This window comes from Oncorhynchus gorbuscha, linkage group LG01 (genome assembly GCF_021184085.1).
Source record: "Oncorhynchus gorbuscha isolate QuinsamMale2020 ecotype Even-year linkage group LG01, OgorEven_v1.0, whole genome shotgun sequence".
Classification (NCBI taxonomy): Eukaryota; Metazoa; Chordata; class Actinopteri; order Salmoniformes; family Salmonidae; genus Oncorhynchus; species Oncorhynchus gorbuscha.
The window spans coordinates 61505346-61520706 of NC_060173.1; the positions used below are offsets into that span (position 1 = coordinate 61505346).

A 15361-nucleotide genomic window follows, 5' to 3' on the forward strand; every position below is an offset into this window, starting at 1 on the left:
GTGTTATATTAATACGGTCACCGCAACAGCCCACTCCCCCCAAGGGCTACTGTATACACATTATACACAAAAGTATCATTTGTGTTTTGTTCATTCCGAGACATTTAATTTTGTGTGCAAATGTCATTTCCATAATCCAGGAATTGCCCCTAAAACAGGCCTTTGAATGTCTGGCTGCTTGGCTGTTCTTGTCTCCACACTTGGTCTGCTGAAATGTTTACTTCCTGTAAGGCCTCGTCCAGGGGAACATGAAATTCTGGGTAGCCTTGCAGAAGAGAGAAACTTCCTTCCCCACTTGCCACACATCTTCAGTAGACTGTAATGATATACCAACAGAAGGTTTTGGCCCCCATGATTCAATTGTCGTGGATAGGAGGTAGGGCTGTGACAGTCATGGAATTTTGGATGACCGTAATTGACAGCCAAATGATCGGTCACTGCACATTTTCTCCTCTGCTCCCGACTGCATGTGCTGCAATAGAAGGGCGTCCCTATTCAAGTAAATTATGGCGTAATGGGTGGACTGGCGGCCGGAAGTAAGCGTACCCATCAATATTTCTTGATTCAACTGACATTACAAAAAATACATTCCATTGCATGAACCACATCGGTTAACATTTTAATAATCATTCTACATTACTATGGAATAGATAATACCAGGCAGCCATTGAGTGTACACGAGTTACCCAGTCAAATACCCAGGGTTAGAGTTTCTAAGCCCCTTCATATTCATTCTATTTATAGGTGTGTTGCTGCTGCAGGGAGGGGGTGTTGCCTAGACAACCAAAGACTTGTTTGCGACAAAACCTTGCTTGTTTCAGCAAAGAGCAACAAAGTTTTATCACGCTAAGAGCCCATGCTTTTTTGCGGTTATGACTGTTATTTTATTTTCATGACGGTCTTCATCCATAACCGTAGCTGAGTAGGCCAAAAGCAGTCTGAACAGTCTGATTAAAGATTTGATCAATTTACTTTAAAGATGTAATGCTAGGGGCATTAATCATAGTTTCAAACCATTGCATCTTGGTATAGGCCTAGACTAGTTTTATTTACACATACAAATACATATGCTGAGAAACATGTGCATGAGTTTGATGAGCTGCTCAACAAATGTCATATTGGCTAATGTCATAGGACATTTGTATTCTAGAGTTAGAGCCTGCGGTCACCAACAGGAAATTATGTAATTCGCCCCCCTGCCCTGCAGAAAGACGAGCTTCCTTAATGTCATCATTGTTTTGGCCGCAGTTCAGAATATCACTCCACCTCTCTCTCTCTCTTTTACCCATGTCTTTCACTCTTACTCTGCACTGGGAAATTCCAGCATTTATGGACATGGCATTTGCACACAAAATCACAACTTTCATGACAAACAAAATATGAAATAAAATTTTGAAGTGTCTATAGTACACCTTGGGGGAGGTGTATAACCCCAAAAAGTGGACTTGTAAATAATGACATGTTGGTGTTTTAAACTGTTTTGTAAGAAGGCAATATTTTGAATAATGTATTGTTGGCTTTCACCTGGAATTGTTTCTCTGAAAAAAAACAATACTTTTCAACCCATATGATCTATTAAATAAAGGTATAATTAACCTAATACAAATATCATGATATCATAGCCTTTTCATACTTTGTTTTTATATACACTACCAGTCAAAAGTTTTAGAACACCTACTCATTCAAGGGTTTTTCTTTATTTTTTAAAACTATTTTCTATGTTGTAGAATAAAGACTAACTGAAATAACAAATATGGAATCAAGTAGTTACCAAAAAAGTGTTTAAAAAATTTAAATATATTTGAGATTTTTGGTTCGAACCGCCTTCTCTTTGTGAGATGTGGTGTGGGTTAACGGATGATCTCCGCATGTGTATTTCCCACCGTAAAGCATAGAGGAGGAGGTGTTATGATGTGGGGGTGCTTTGCTGGCGGCACTGTCTGTGATTTATTTAGATTAAGGCACACTTAACCAGCATAGCTACCACAGCATTCTGCAGCAATACACCATCCCATCTGGTTTGGGCTTAGTCCCACGATCATTTGTTTTTCAACAGGACCATGACCAACACACACCTTGCAGGCTGTGTAAGGGCTATTTGACCAAGAAGGAGATTGATGGAGTGCTGTATCACATGACCTGGCCACCACAATCACCCGAACTCAACCCAATTGAGATGTTTTGGGATGATTCGGACGGCAGAGTGAAAGAAAAGCAGCCAACAAGTGCTCAGCATATCTGGGAACTCCTTCAAGACTGTTGGAAAAGCATTCCAGGAGAAGCTGGTTGAGAGAATGCCAAGAGTGTGCAAAGCTGTCATCAAGGCAAAGGGTGGGCATTTGAAGATTCTCAAATTTAACATATATTTTGATTTGTTCATAGTTTTGATGTCTTCACTATAAGTCTGCAATGTAGAAAATAGTTTTAAAAAATAAAGAAACCCTTGAATGAGTAGGTGTTCTAAAACTTTTGACCGGTAATGTATAGTTAGAATCAATTTTAGGACCATCTACCTAAATTTTTCCACCTGTCATGACATTAGTGAGTCAAAATGTGACAAAATTGTGAATGTCGAAATCAACTTTAAAACGGCGTGTGTAGGTTGCAAACTTCATCATACTGCTGTGATAAATGTGACTCCCCAGTGGCACAAGGCAATGCATCTCAGTGTTAGAGGCGTCACTACAGACCCTGGTTTGATTCCAGGCTGTATCATAACCGGCCGTGATTGGGCAGCACACATTTGGCCCAGCGTCCGTTAGGGTTTGGCTGGGGTAGGCCGTCATTGTAAATAAGAATTTGTTCTTAACGGGCTTGCCTAGTTAAATAAAAAAAGATATACAGTTAAAGTCGTAAGTTTACATACACCTTAGCCAAATACATTTAAACTCCGTTTTTCACAATTCTTGACATTTAATCAGAGTAAAAATTCCCTGTCTTAGGTCAGTAAGGATCACCACTTTTATTTTAACAATGTGAAAAGTCAGAATAATCGTAATGATTTATTTCAGCTTTAATTTCTTTCATCACATTCCCAGTGGGTCAGACGTTTACATACACTATATTAGTATTTGGTAGCATTGCTTTTAAATTGTTTAACTTGGGTTAAATGTTTCGGGTAGCCATCCACAAGCTTCCCACAATAAGTGGGGTTAATTTTGTCCCATTCCTCCTGACAGAGCTGGTGTATTTGAGTCAGGTTTGTTGGCCTCCTTGCTCGCACACACCTTTTCATTTCTGCTCAAAAATGTTCTATAGGATTGAAGTCAGTGCGTTGTGATGGCCACTCCAATATCTTAACTTTGTTGTCCTTGAGCCAATTTCCAACAACTCTGGAAGTATGCTTGGGGGTCATTGTCCATTTGGAAGACCCATTTGCAACCAGGCTATTGAGATGTTGCTTCAATATATCCACATAATTTTCCGTTCTCATGATGCCATCTATTTTGTGAAGTACACAAGTCCCTCCTGCAGCAAAGCCCCCCCACAACATGATGCTGCCACCCCCGTGCTTCACGGTTGGGATGCTGTGCTTTGGATTGCAAGCCTCCCTCCAAACATAACGATGGTGGTCCCATGGTGTTATACTTGCGTACTATTGTTTGTCAGATGAACGTGTGGTATCTTCAGGCATTTAGAAATTGCTCCCAAGGATGAGCCAGACTTGTGGAAATCTACAATTGTTTTGAGGTCTTGGCTGATTTCTTTTGATTTTCCCATGGTGTCAAGTAGAGGCACTGAGTTTGAAGGTAGGCCTTGAAATACATCCACATCTCCAATAGGCTAATTCACATCATTTGAGCCAATCAGAAACTTCTAAAGCCATGTAATTTTCAAATCTTTTTAAAGGCACAATCAACTTTGTATGTAAACTCCTGACCCACTGGAATTGTGATACAGTGAAATAATCTGTCTCTAAACAGTTGTTGGAAAAATCGCTTGTCATGCACAAGTTGATGTCCTAACCAACTTGCAAAAACTATAGTTTGTTAACAAGACATTTGTGGAGTGGTTGAAAAACAAGTTTTAATGACTCAAACATAAGTGTAAGTAAACTTCCAAATTCAACTGCATATATATTAAGAAACTCCTGCTTGATAGGAATCCAGTGATGTCTGTGTCATGAGCAAGTTGAACAAGAGAGCAGCTTTTCTAAGGACTCCCCTTGACTTGGCAATCTGCTGATGAAATGGATTGTAACGACCCAGCCGACCACTGGATGGAGACAGATTCACGGTTATTCGACAGAGAAGCCTGAGTTTTTTTGTATGCTGACATAACATGTTGGAAAATGAATAAGGCATATAAAACATAAGTAAGTACCAGTAAATCTAGTGCCCGAATGTTGGCACTGTAATCTTAAGTTGTTTTTAAGAAGCATTGTGGAAGTTACATGAAATGAACAAGCTTTTTGGGGAGTCTGAACATGTTAGCAAAAGTTTGCGCTTCTAAGTCTTAGGTCAAAACATGATTGACATTTCGAAAGAAAGGCTTGGCTGAACACATTGTAATTTTTATTTTCTATTGCTTTAGAGAGGAAAAACAACAGTTGTGGATGTTAGTCTGAAATAGAAATTCAAATCTTAAAGGTTTCTTGATATATATATATATATATATAAACACATTTGTTGTCATTTGGAATGTATTTAAAACGTCAGCAGAAGGCATAGTACCACAGGCTTGCATAATTGCAGGTAGCCTGCATTTCAGAAGAAGAAATCACAGAACAAGCACACAATGTATTGAATGCACAATATATAATACCTCAATATCCATCACATCCACAACCGTTATGGAAGTTACAGGTATAATAACGCTGAAAAAGTATACTGACGAAGAGAAACATTTCTAGACCATATAAAACCTTTACAGCATGGGTGACAAACTCTGGCCCGCGAGACAATACCAAATTACTACTAGAGCTGGCCCGCCGGTATTATACAGCGCATTCACCACTAATACTACGAATCCCATAATGCTCTGCTGTTTTCGCGCGCCAATCAGGACCGGACCCAGAAACGCTCTCTCCTCTGTGACAGTAGTCATAGCAACATAGACGCTACAACTGTCAGCGAGCTAACCCTTGGCGAAAAGAAAGGCAGAAAACAGGAGCTTTCTGGACAAGTGGGAGGCAGTATATCTGTTTACATATGTAAAAGACAAAGCTGTTTGTCTTGTTTGTGGAGTCAATGTGGCTGTAAGTAAGGAGTACAACATTAGACGACACTATGAAACGAAACACCATGACAAATACAAGGACCTGGACATGACTCAAAGGAGCCAGAAAGTAGAGGAGATGAACAGAAGTTTGGTTTCACAACAGAATATGTTTAAAAAAGCCACATCACAAAGCGAGGCTGCTCTAAAGGCTAGTTATATAGTGGCAGCAGAGATCGCAAAATCAGCCCGGCCCTTTAATGAGGGAGAGTTCATGAAAAAGTGCATGATGAAGGTTTGTGACCTCGTATGCCCAGAGAAAAAACAAGCATTTTCAAACGTGAGCCTGAGCAGGAACACAGTAGCTGATCGCACATGTGATCTTGCCACCAATCTGTATGACCAGCTGATGGAAAAGGGAAAAGATTTTGTTGCGTTCTCCCTCGCTGTGGATGAGAGCTGCGACGCATCTGATACTGCTCAGCTGTCAGTCTTCATCCGTGGAGTGGACTCAAATCTGTGTGTTACGGAGGAGCTATTAGGATTCAAATCAATGCATGGCACAACCACAGGAAAGGAAATCTTTGAGGAGGTTTCCAAATGTGTAACTGAAATAAAGCTGCCGTGGGATAAACTCGTTGGATTAACGACAGATGGTGCGCCAGCGATGTGCGGTAAAAAGAGTGGACTGGTGGGCATGGTTCGGGAGAAGATGCGGGAAGAGAACTGTGCAGGTGAGCTAACTGTTTACCACTGCATCATACATCAGGAAGCACTGTGTGCCAAAGCCCTAAAGATGGAACATGTTATGACCACAGTAACACAGGTAGTTAACTTTATAAGAGCCAAAGGTCTAAATCACCGCCAGTTTAAATATTTTCTGGAGGAGTGTGGTTCGGAATACGCAGACGTGCCGTATCACACAGAGGTGAGATGGCTAAGCAGAGGAAAAGTACTGAACAGATGTTTCGAGCTGCGTGAGGAAATATGTCAATTCCTGGAAACCAAAGGGAAGGATACAGCAGAGCTCCGGGTGCAAAAGTTCCTGTGTGAGCTGGCCTTTCTCTGTGACATCTCGAGCCATCTCGATGCGCTGAACCTGCAGCTTCAGGGGCGGGGGCGCATCATCACAGACATGTACGCTGCAGTGAGGGCCTTCAAAACTAAACTGTACCTGTGGGAGAATCAGATGCTGCAAGGAAACCCTTGCCATTTTCCCTGCTGCCAATCCATAAAAGCGCAGATCTCTACCGCCGTGTTCCCATGCGCACAGTTTGCTGAAAAACTCAGTGTTCTCGCCGCTGAGTTTAGCTGGCGATTTGCCGACTTCGATGCCCAGAAATGCAAGTTTGAACTGCTTAGTAATCCCTTCGCAGTTGATGTGGAAAATGCACCAACCAACATCCAAATGGAGCTGATTGAACTCCAGTGCAACGACACGCTGAAGTCAAAGTATGATGCTGTGGGCGCGGTTCATCCCTGACACAATGCCTCAGCTCCGCACCCAAGCTGCTCAGATGCTCTCCATGTTCGGCAGCACTTATCTATGCGAGCAACTTTTCTCCTCGATGAAGATGACCAAAACAACTCACAGGAGACGTCTGACTGATGAACATCTTCGCTCGATACTGAGGATTTCTTCAGCTCAGAGCTTGAGCCCAGACATTGATGAACTAGCATCCAAGAAGAGATGCCAGGTATCTGGCTTGGGCACATCGGATTAGACCAGTGTGCAATAATTAACGTTTTCTTTATGCACTTTTTCTAGCTACAAGGCATGGGCTTGAATGGTTGATTGATTTATTATCATTTTATTTGTAAAATGATTAGCCAGTGGAAAAAGTTTATTTTGGTATTTAAATCAGAAGGCTGCAAATAGAAAAGAGGCATACAATTTTTATTTAAATTTTATTTATTTAATAAATGAATGCCATTGATGGGTTTTTTCATTTGAAATTCGATTTTGCATGTCTCCACTATTAAATTATATATTGTATGGTAATAAGTGATGCTTGTTCCATATTCAATGTTAAAGCAAAACTTGTTTGGGTCCATATTAAAAGGTTAATTTGTTCAATGTTGGCCCGTGACTTTGTTCAGGTTTTACATTTTGGCCCACTGGGTATTTGAGTTTGACACCCCTGCTTTACAGTTACAGAAATGTCAACAAAAACAACAACATTATGGATGTTACATTGCCTGTCCTAACCATGTAACCCCCCCACATCTTTAAGACTGTAGAACACGTAAAAACAACTCAAGACACTTCAATTTGATCTGTATTGCTCCATTAATTAACATCTCATCTTCATAAATAATACTGGGGGTAGAAATAACACATGGAATCATGTAGTAACCAAAAAAGTATTAAACAAATACAAATATATTTGAGATTCTTCAAAGTAGTCACCCTTTGCCTTGATGACAGCTTTGCACACTCTTGGCATTCTCTCAACCAGTTTCACCTGGAATGCTTTTCCAACCGTTCTGAAGGAATTCCAACATATGCTGAGCACTTGTTGGTTGCTTTTCCTTCACTCTCCGGTCCAACTCATCCCAAACCCGCTCAATTGGGTTGAGGTTGGTTGATTGTGGAGGCCAGGTCATCTGATGACCATCTGATAACCCTTACACAGCCTGGAGGTGTGTGTTGGTCATTGTTCTGTTGAAAAATAAATGATTGTCCCACTAAGCGCAAACCAGATGGGATGGCGTACCCATGTCAAACGCATTAAACGCATTAAGAAGGAAGGGCATTAAGAAGGAAAGAAATTCCATAAATTAACAATATAGAAAAATAAAGAAATTATTTAATGAATTTAACTTTTGAAGTAGATCACTTTGGAACCTGTTCATTTGTGCCTGAAATGCTATAAAATCCATTTTGTGAGCTGCCACTGATTTGAATAGCACTCTACATCAAAATATCTCCTCTTTTTCACTTTCCCATTCACCCTTTTTCTCAGAATTCAAATGTTCTGTTTAATTAATTTAGTGTGCGGTTAAAGATCATGTCAGTCAACTTGGCTAGTAAAAGGCGCTTTGAATTGATCATAAGCCATCATGCTTTGATTCAACCGACAAAAGAATCACAGACAAAATAAGGACAGTTGAACTTTATTTGACCTGGCGGCTCAGTGGCCGTGCTGACTACATACAAACACACATGCAAGAACGAGCCCACAGAGCAGTGCACTTTGTGACCTGTAATCAGCAGTTTGACCAAACACAATATTATCAGCAGTCTGAGGGTCATAACATAGGAAACCGACTGGAAATCTTAAGAGCAGCCTTTTAAAGGCCCAGTGCAGTCAAACACCTGATTTACCTGTGTTTTAATGTATGTACTGAACAAACATCAAAAATCAAAACGCAACATCCAACCATTTCAACGATTTGACAGAGTTACTTCATTTAATAAATGTGTCAATTGAAATGAATTCATTAGGCCCTAATCTATGGATATCACATAATTGGGCAAGGCCACCCACTGGGAAGCAGTCAACCCAGCCAATCAGAATATTTTTTTCCCCACAAAGGGGCTTTATTACAGACCGAAATACTCCATTTCTTGGATCTTTATTTCAGCTCATGAAACATGGGACCAACACTACATGTTGTGTTCATATTTTTGTTCAGTATATATTTCCAAACTGAAGTTGCAATGATACTGTGAAAATGATGATAATGCCCTTTTAGTGTAAGCTGTTTGAAAAGACTGCCTGACATTTCAGTCTATTTTGGTGGGATGGAGTTTTGGCCTCTCTGGTGACATTACCAGGTGATATAAGTTAATAAATCAATAACAAATAGAGTTTCAAATCTAACTGCCAATAACAGCTAGTTTTAAGGTTACATATTATCCCTCCCCATTAGGCTTGTCTAATTAGACACTCAGACCACTCCCAGGCAGTCCTAGTGAACATCTTGCTTGTGAAATTGCTCCCTGCTAAGAAGCTCTTTTTTGTTTATTTTTTACCATTTTAATAATAAAACAATTGTCACCCTGAAATGATTTGATATTGAGATGATGGTTGCATTGAGCCTTTACAACCTAGCCACCTCAAGATGATAAACAGCTCAGACCGAGAAAGGTTCTAGAGCTTAGATAAGAATATGGCTGGGTCGTGATCATTAGGCACCAAACAGAAGAAAACAGACCATAATAGTTTGGGACCTACCTAGACTTGTCCAATAAGAAATGCAAATTTTTGCTTTCTGTTGCAAAACATTTTTTAAAGTTTTCAGTTGTTTTGTCCGAATGAACACGAGCTTAGATAAGAAATTGGCTGTGTCACTTTATGTGCTTTGAGACTTGGTTATTCACTTGTCTTCATGATTTTCAGCCTAACTCTCGTCATTGCTTAGGCAAACTGTTGTATAAACAAAGTTGAGATTGATGGCCAGGGGCTGTATGTAAGCGAACAAGCATGTCAGATTTTAGAACCAGTTTTGCCTTTTAGATTACAATGAACAAGATTACATTGACAGCAGGGTCCTGAACAAGCATGTCAGATTTTAGAACCAGTTTTGCCTTTTAGATTACAATGAACAAGATTACATTGACAGCAGGGTCCTGATCCTAAATCATTGCCTGCAGGCAAATGAAGACTCGTTTGCTACAACACCTTGCTTGTTTTAGCGAGAGGCAACAAAGTTTCATCACGTTAAGAGTCCATGTTACCACAGAAATGGACTAAACTACACGAATACCTGACCGTCCAGTCTTCAGTCAGCTTTTCATTCCTGACAAAATAATCATCACAACTTGAAAATGTGGTGTTCTTGCTAGCTGTTAACGTATTTATGGTTGTGTGATAGTAGTGGGATTGACTGGTTATAGTTTGAAAAAGTAGATAGATTGAATGATTGATTGTTTTGAAGTTGTTCTTGGAAGCAGTACCATTTACAAAAGCTACCTCTGTATTCCTATGGTCCTCATTTAACCCATGTTAATTTATACAAATGGTTACTGCTAGCTAGCATGAGGACGAAAGTAGCAGATTTCCAGGAAAACGAGCAGTATTTCAATCTTCTCAATGGAGCAGTGTGTATTACGGTCAAATTTGAAGTGCAGTGGCATATACCATCCCTGTATTACGTTTTCCGACCCATATCTCTCGCCGGCTCAACAGTGTGGAACCAAAGAGACTTTTATAAGGGCTTCACATAATGTGCTATTCTATTGTTACTAACAACACGTTGTGGGAAACATCTTTCCCTAAACAGGCCAAAGTTATTTTGACCACTGTCTGCTCTCACTGTGCTATGCAGACCTTGTACATAATCAGATCAGGTAAAGACTGGGGATAATGTAGACCGACTATTGTTTCTTTCTTTCTTGTGTCTTTGTGGCACGAAGCAAGGCTAGTAGTAAAAGTTATCGATATTGCTAACTGTTGTGCATAGGAATGTTGCCTACAGTTTGGGGTTTGTCCTGTCATCACATGCAACTGCTAGCCAGTATACTAAATGCCTGCTCCAGATCACTCCTCCAGACCTAGCCTAGTTGATGTGTGAACTTAAGCTATGAGTACTGGATTTGCATGTGGTGGATTTGCTATTTGCTGGTACTAATTTTAAACTGAACATCGTAGGCAGTGATAAATACCAAAAATAACAGGTGGTCTCGTTAGTACATAGTTGTGAACTAGGCCCTATATGGATTGTTACTTTGCTTGCTCTTAGGATGTGCCACATGCCGCTATCGTGTACTTTCTTTTGGCAATTAGGTGTCTACGAGTATTTAGGATAGTGACTGATGATGATGATATAGCCTGTAGACGACCTTGATCGAGCAGTTGATTGATTGGTTGATCTGATCCATGACCTTTGAACCTCTTACTATGCTAATGTTTGGTAGGGTAGTGTCAATACCAGTATTGCGATACTTCTTAGTATCGTGGCAAGGAAACAAAACATGAAATGGATTTAACTTCTTTAGGAAAACAGCCCTAATGTTGTAAACAAACATTGTTGTCATCCTGTCCCATGTGTTTATTTTCCAAGCTACAGCACACAATATTTTACATACAACAGGTTTTTTTTATAGGACCGAACAGTTTGGTCTGCTTCGTGTTTCATGTTTGCCGTGGAAGAAAATATTGCGATACTGGTTTTGTCACAGCCCTGTTTGGCTTTGTGCTAGTGATTAGGATGAGTGGCTCAGAGAACCACTTTAGATGTCTTATTAGGCTAATGGGAACTAAGAATAGAATAGACGACGGTACTAGACTCTCTTTGTGATTCGGGTGTTTTTGTATTGCATTACGTTGTTATGTTATCATGCCTATTATGGATGATCAATGTTGACTGGTGTTAAAACTCATCTCTTCCCCCTCTCCCTTCAGACTTTGACATGAAGAAGGATATTGAGACGCAGATAGCAGAGGAACGGGCTGACATCATCTCCAAGTATGACAAGGTGAGTTTGTGCGTGTGACATCATCGGTTCTGTAAGTCGCCTAAGACGAGTGCTTTGTCCAAAATAGGGTTGAGTTTAAAATCACATATGGTGCCATTTCAGATTTTCCCAAGGTGTGTGTGTGTGTGTGTGTGTGTGTGTGTGTGTGTGTGTGTGTGTGTGTGTGTGTGTGTGTGTGTGTGTGTGTGTGTGTGTGTGTGTGTGTGTGTGTGTGTGTGTGTGTGTGTGTGTGTGTGTGTGTGTGCGCGATTGTGCCATCAAGTATGACCAGGACTGTTTGCTCCATTTTATATTTGGATTGTTGTTCAGATGATTTGTAGCCTAGATGCCGAGACTGTCAACTAACTCAAATTGATTTGCACAAAACGAAACGAGCAATCTGGGATTGGTACATATATTTTTTTAAACTTTTGAATTAATGATATATAGGCCTGGCCATTTGATCTTAAAGAATATAACTTACGATTGCATGTACTCGATCAGAACCCAAAATATTATTTTGTTTTACTCCATTGTTTGTAAACAATGTAATTGTAAACAAACACTGTATAGCTTCCAATCATTTCGATCTCATAGACGGTCTATGAATTTGAGTGCGATTACATTTCTCCAACCCCATCCCTCAGCTGTTTATCTAAACAAGTGGAGCGCTTTGTTGTTTTTGAATCCCAGACTGTCCCTTTATTAGAAGAAATGTATTCAGTCTTCAGCCACTCTTGCTGTGCTCTTGTGGAAGATTAGTTGAAGGGACTGCTCAAATGAAGGACCACAGACGGATAGCTGTGCCCAGTGCTGACTGTAGGGACAGATTGTACCGTTCCTGTCCCCTGCCTAGCCTCCATGCAACTGATGACATTAGACCGGCAGACACTCAGAACAGCCTAGCTGAAACCTTTGATAAACAGTCTAGTAAATGTAAAACTCTAATGGATGGTAGGGGAAGCTTCTTCTTTTATTCCAGTGTACTTTTGGCAAAGTTTGTGATTTTGCAACCCAAAATAAGGGTAAATAGAGCAGCTTTATGGTGAAGCGAAGCCCCAGAGTAGAGGTCTTCACGAATCCACCTGTACCTGGATTCACAATTCTAAATATTGTCACTGGATCTGACACGATTGTCACAGGTATTGGGTACGTGTAATTTTAACTGATTTGTCCGGAAGGACCCATACAGATCCGAATGCGACTGCTGCAATAGAAAGAGGGAGAGACATTGTATCATTATGCTGCTGACTCTTGCTTTTCACGAGAGTGGCTTGTGTAGCTTGTTGTCAAATCATAAGTGATCAAAGTTGTAATAGGCTATAGTGATAGAGCCTCTGTGTGTGGCAAAAGTTAGGAGATACTAATCAGGATACTAATCAATGGGGTGACAGGGTAGCCTAGTGGTTAGAGCGTTGGACTAGTAACGGGAAGGTTGCAAGTTCAAACACCCGAGCTGACAAGGTACAAATCTGTTGTTCTGCCCCTGAACAGGCAGTTAGCCCACTGTTTCTAGGCCGTCATTGAAAATAAGAATTTGTTCTTAACTGGCTTGCCAAGTTAAATAAAGGTAAAATAAAAAATGAAATAAAAAAAATGGAAGGTGGTGTTAAAATTACGGGATTAAAAGTTAAAGGCGAAGGACACGCTACAACAGCCAACATATTCTGAATGTTGGTAACTGTGTAGAATAAGAGCGCATGCAGCCTCAATTAGCCAAGCTAGCTAGCTTAACTAGCTTCTTCCGGTTTGATGCAGTCAAGACGGACAGTACATAATCATATTGGATGACCTAACGTTAGCTATGGCAGCTAGTAGTCTATTATAGCATGAGTAGGCTTGGTTGGTTGCTGTCTCGTCTCTCCCTCCATCACTGCTCCGTGTGTCACTTGGTCACACTCACAGTAGCCAACACGCACAGAACGGCCCCTGCTAGAGCGTCACCTCTCTCTATCTCGTCTCCCTCACTCCCTTATCAGCTCTGGGCCCAGTTTGCCAAAAGCATCTTAAGACAAAGTTCATCGTGAGAACCTTCGTAAGAGCATTTTAAAATGTCCAAGCGGTGACCCAAAACTGTCTTTATTAACGCTGCACTTGAAATCACTGTATCTGCTACTCCCACCATGATCTGGATATGTGTAACGTTCAATATAACTTCATAGGGGTCTCTATATTGTACAGTTAGCTGTACTCCCTCTCCTACGGGCAATCCCCTGTAACAATATACATAGAGGAGTGGTATCATTCCCCAGAGACTCTATTACCCACTTCCTTAATTTATGAGCCCCACGATCTCCTCTCCAGTCACATTCCGCTCTCCCAATTCCCTATAACGTTAATGCATTGATTTTTGGGACTCCACAGAATACACTGATACACAGCTGGAGAGCTGCAAGGCAATACCATTGTGAGCCACTCGGGAGCCATGACCAATATGACGTCCTGCTAATAACAGGGTTAATAATATACAGTGGGGCAAAAAAGTATTTAGTCAGCCACCAATTGTGAAAATATTCCTACTTAAAAAGATGAGGCTCTCACAGACCTGTAACTTATTCTTTAAGAGGCTCCTCTGTTCTCCACACGTTTCCTGTATTAATGGCACCTGTTTGAACTTGTTATCAGTATAAAAGACACCTGTCCACAACCTCAAACAGTCACACTCCAAACTCCACTATGGCCAAGACCAAAGAGCTGTCAAAGAACACCAGAAACAAAATTGTAGACCTGCACCAGGCTGGGAAGACTGAATCGGCTTGGTTTGAAGAAATCAACTGTGGGAGCAATTATTAGGAAATGGAAGACAAACAAGACCACTGATAATCTCCCTCGATCTGGGGCTCCACGCAAGATCTCACCCCGTGGGGTCAAAATGATCACAAGAACGGTGAGCAAAAATCCCAGAACCACACGGGGGGACCTAGTGAATGACCTGCAGAGAGCTGGGACCAAAGTAACAAAGCCTACCATCAGTAACACACTACGCCGCCAGGGACTCAAATCCTGCAGTGCCAGATGTGTCCCCCTGCTTAAGCCAGTACATGTCCAGGCCCGTCTGAAGTTTGCTAGAGAGCATTTGAATGATCCAGAAGAAGATTGGGAGAATGTCATATGGTCAGATGAAACCAAAGTAGAACTTTTTGGTAAAAACTTGTCGTGTTTGGAGGACAAAGAATGCTGAATTGCATCCAAAGAACACCATACCTACTGTGAAGCATGAGGGTGGAAACATTATGCTTTGGGGCTGTTTTTCTGCAAAGGTACCAGGACGACTGATCCGTGTAAAGGAAAGAATGAATGAGGCCATGTATTGTGAGATTTTCCTTCCATCAGCAAGGGCATTGAAGATGAAACGTGGCTGGGTCTTTCAGCATGACAATGATCCCAAAAACACCGCCCGGGCAACGAAGGAGTGGCTTCGTAAGAAGCATTTCAAGGTCCTGGAGTGGCCTAGCCAGTCTCCAGATCTCAACCCCATAGAAAATCTTTGGAGGGAGTTGAAAGTCTGTGTTGCCCAGCAACAGCTGCTCTAGAGGAGATCTGCATGGAGGAATGGGCCAAAATACCAGCAACAGTGTGTGAAAACCTTGTGAAGACTTACAGAAAACATTTGACCTTTGTCATTGCCAACAAAGGGTATATAACAAAGTATTGAGAAACTTTTGTTATTGACCAAATACTTATTTTCCACCATAATTTGCAAATAAATTCATTTAAAAAATCCTACAATGTGATTTTCTGGATTTTTTTTCCTCTCATTTTGTCCGTCACAGTTGAAGTGTACCAATGATGGAAATTTAC

The 15361-nt window shown here is 40.9% G+C and overlaps 1 protein-coding gene across 4 annotated transcripts in view; it reads left to right on the forward strand.

The window, feature by feature from the left end:
* The window catches only part of si:dkeyp-19e1.3 (extensin), a 94477-nt gene that overhangs the window by 40683 nt on the left and 38433 nt on the right, over positions 1-15361 (forward strand). For all 4 annotated transcript variants that reach the window (XM_046357988.1, XM_046357981.1, XM_046357967.1 and 1 more), the window contains exon 2: positions 11508-11581. Coding sequence is in view for 2 of the 4 variants with exons in the window: in XM_046357967.1 (XP_046213923.1) it covers positions 11516-11581 (66 nt within the window). In the remaining 2 variants the exon portion in view is untranslated. The remainder of the gene's footprint in view (positions 1-11507; positions 11582-15361) is intronic.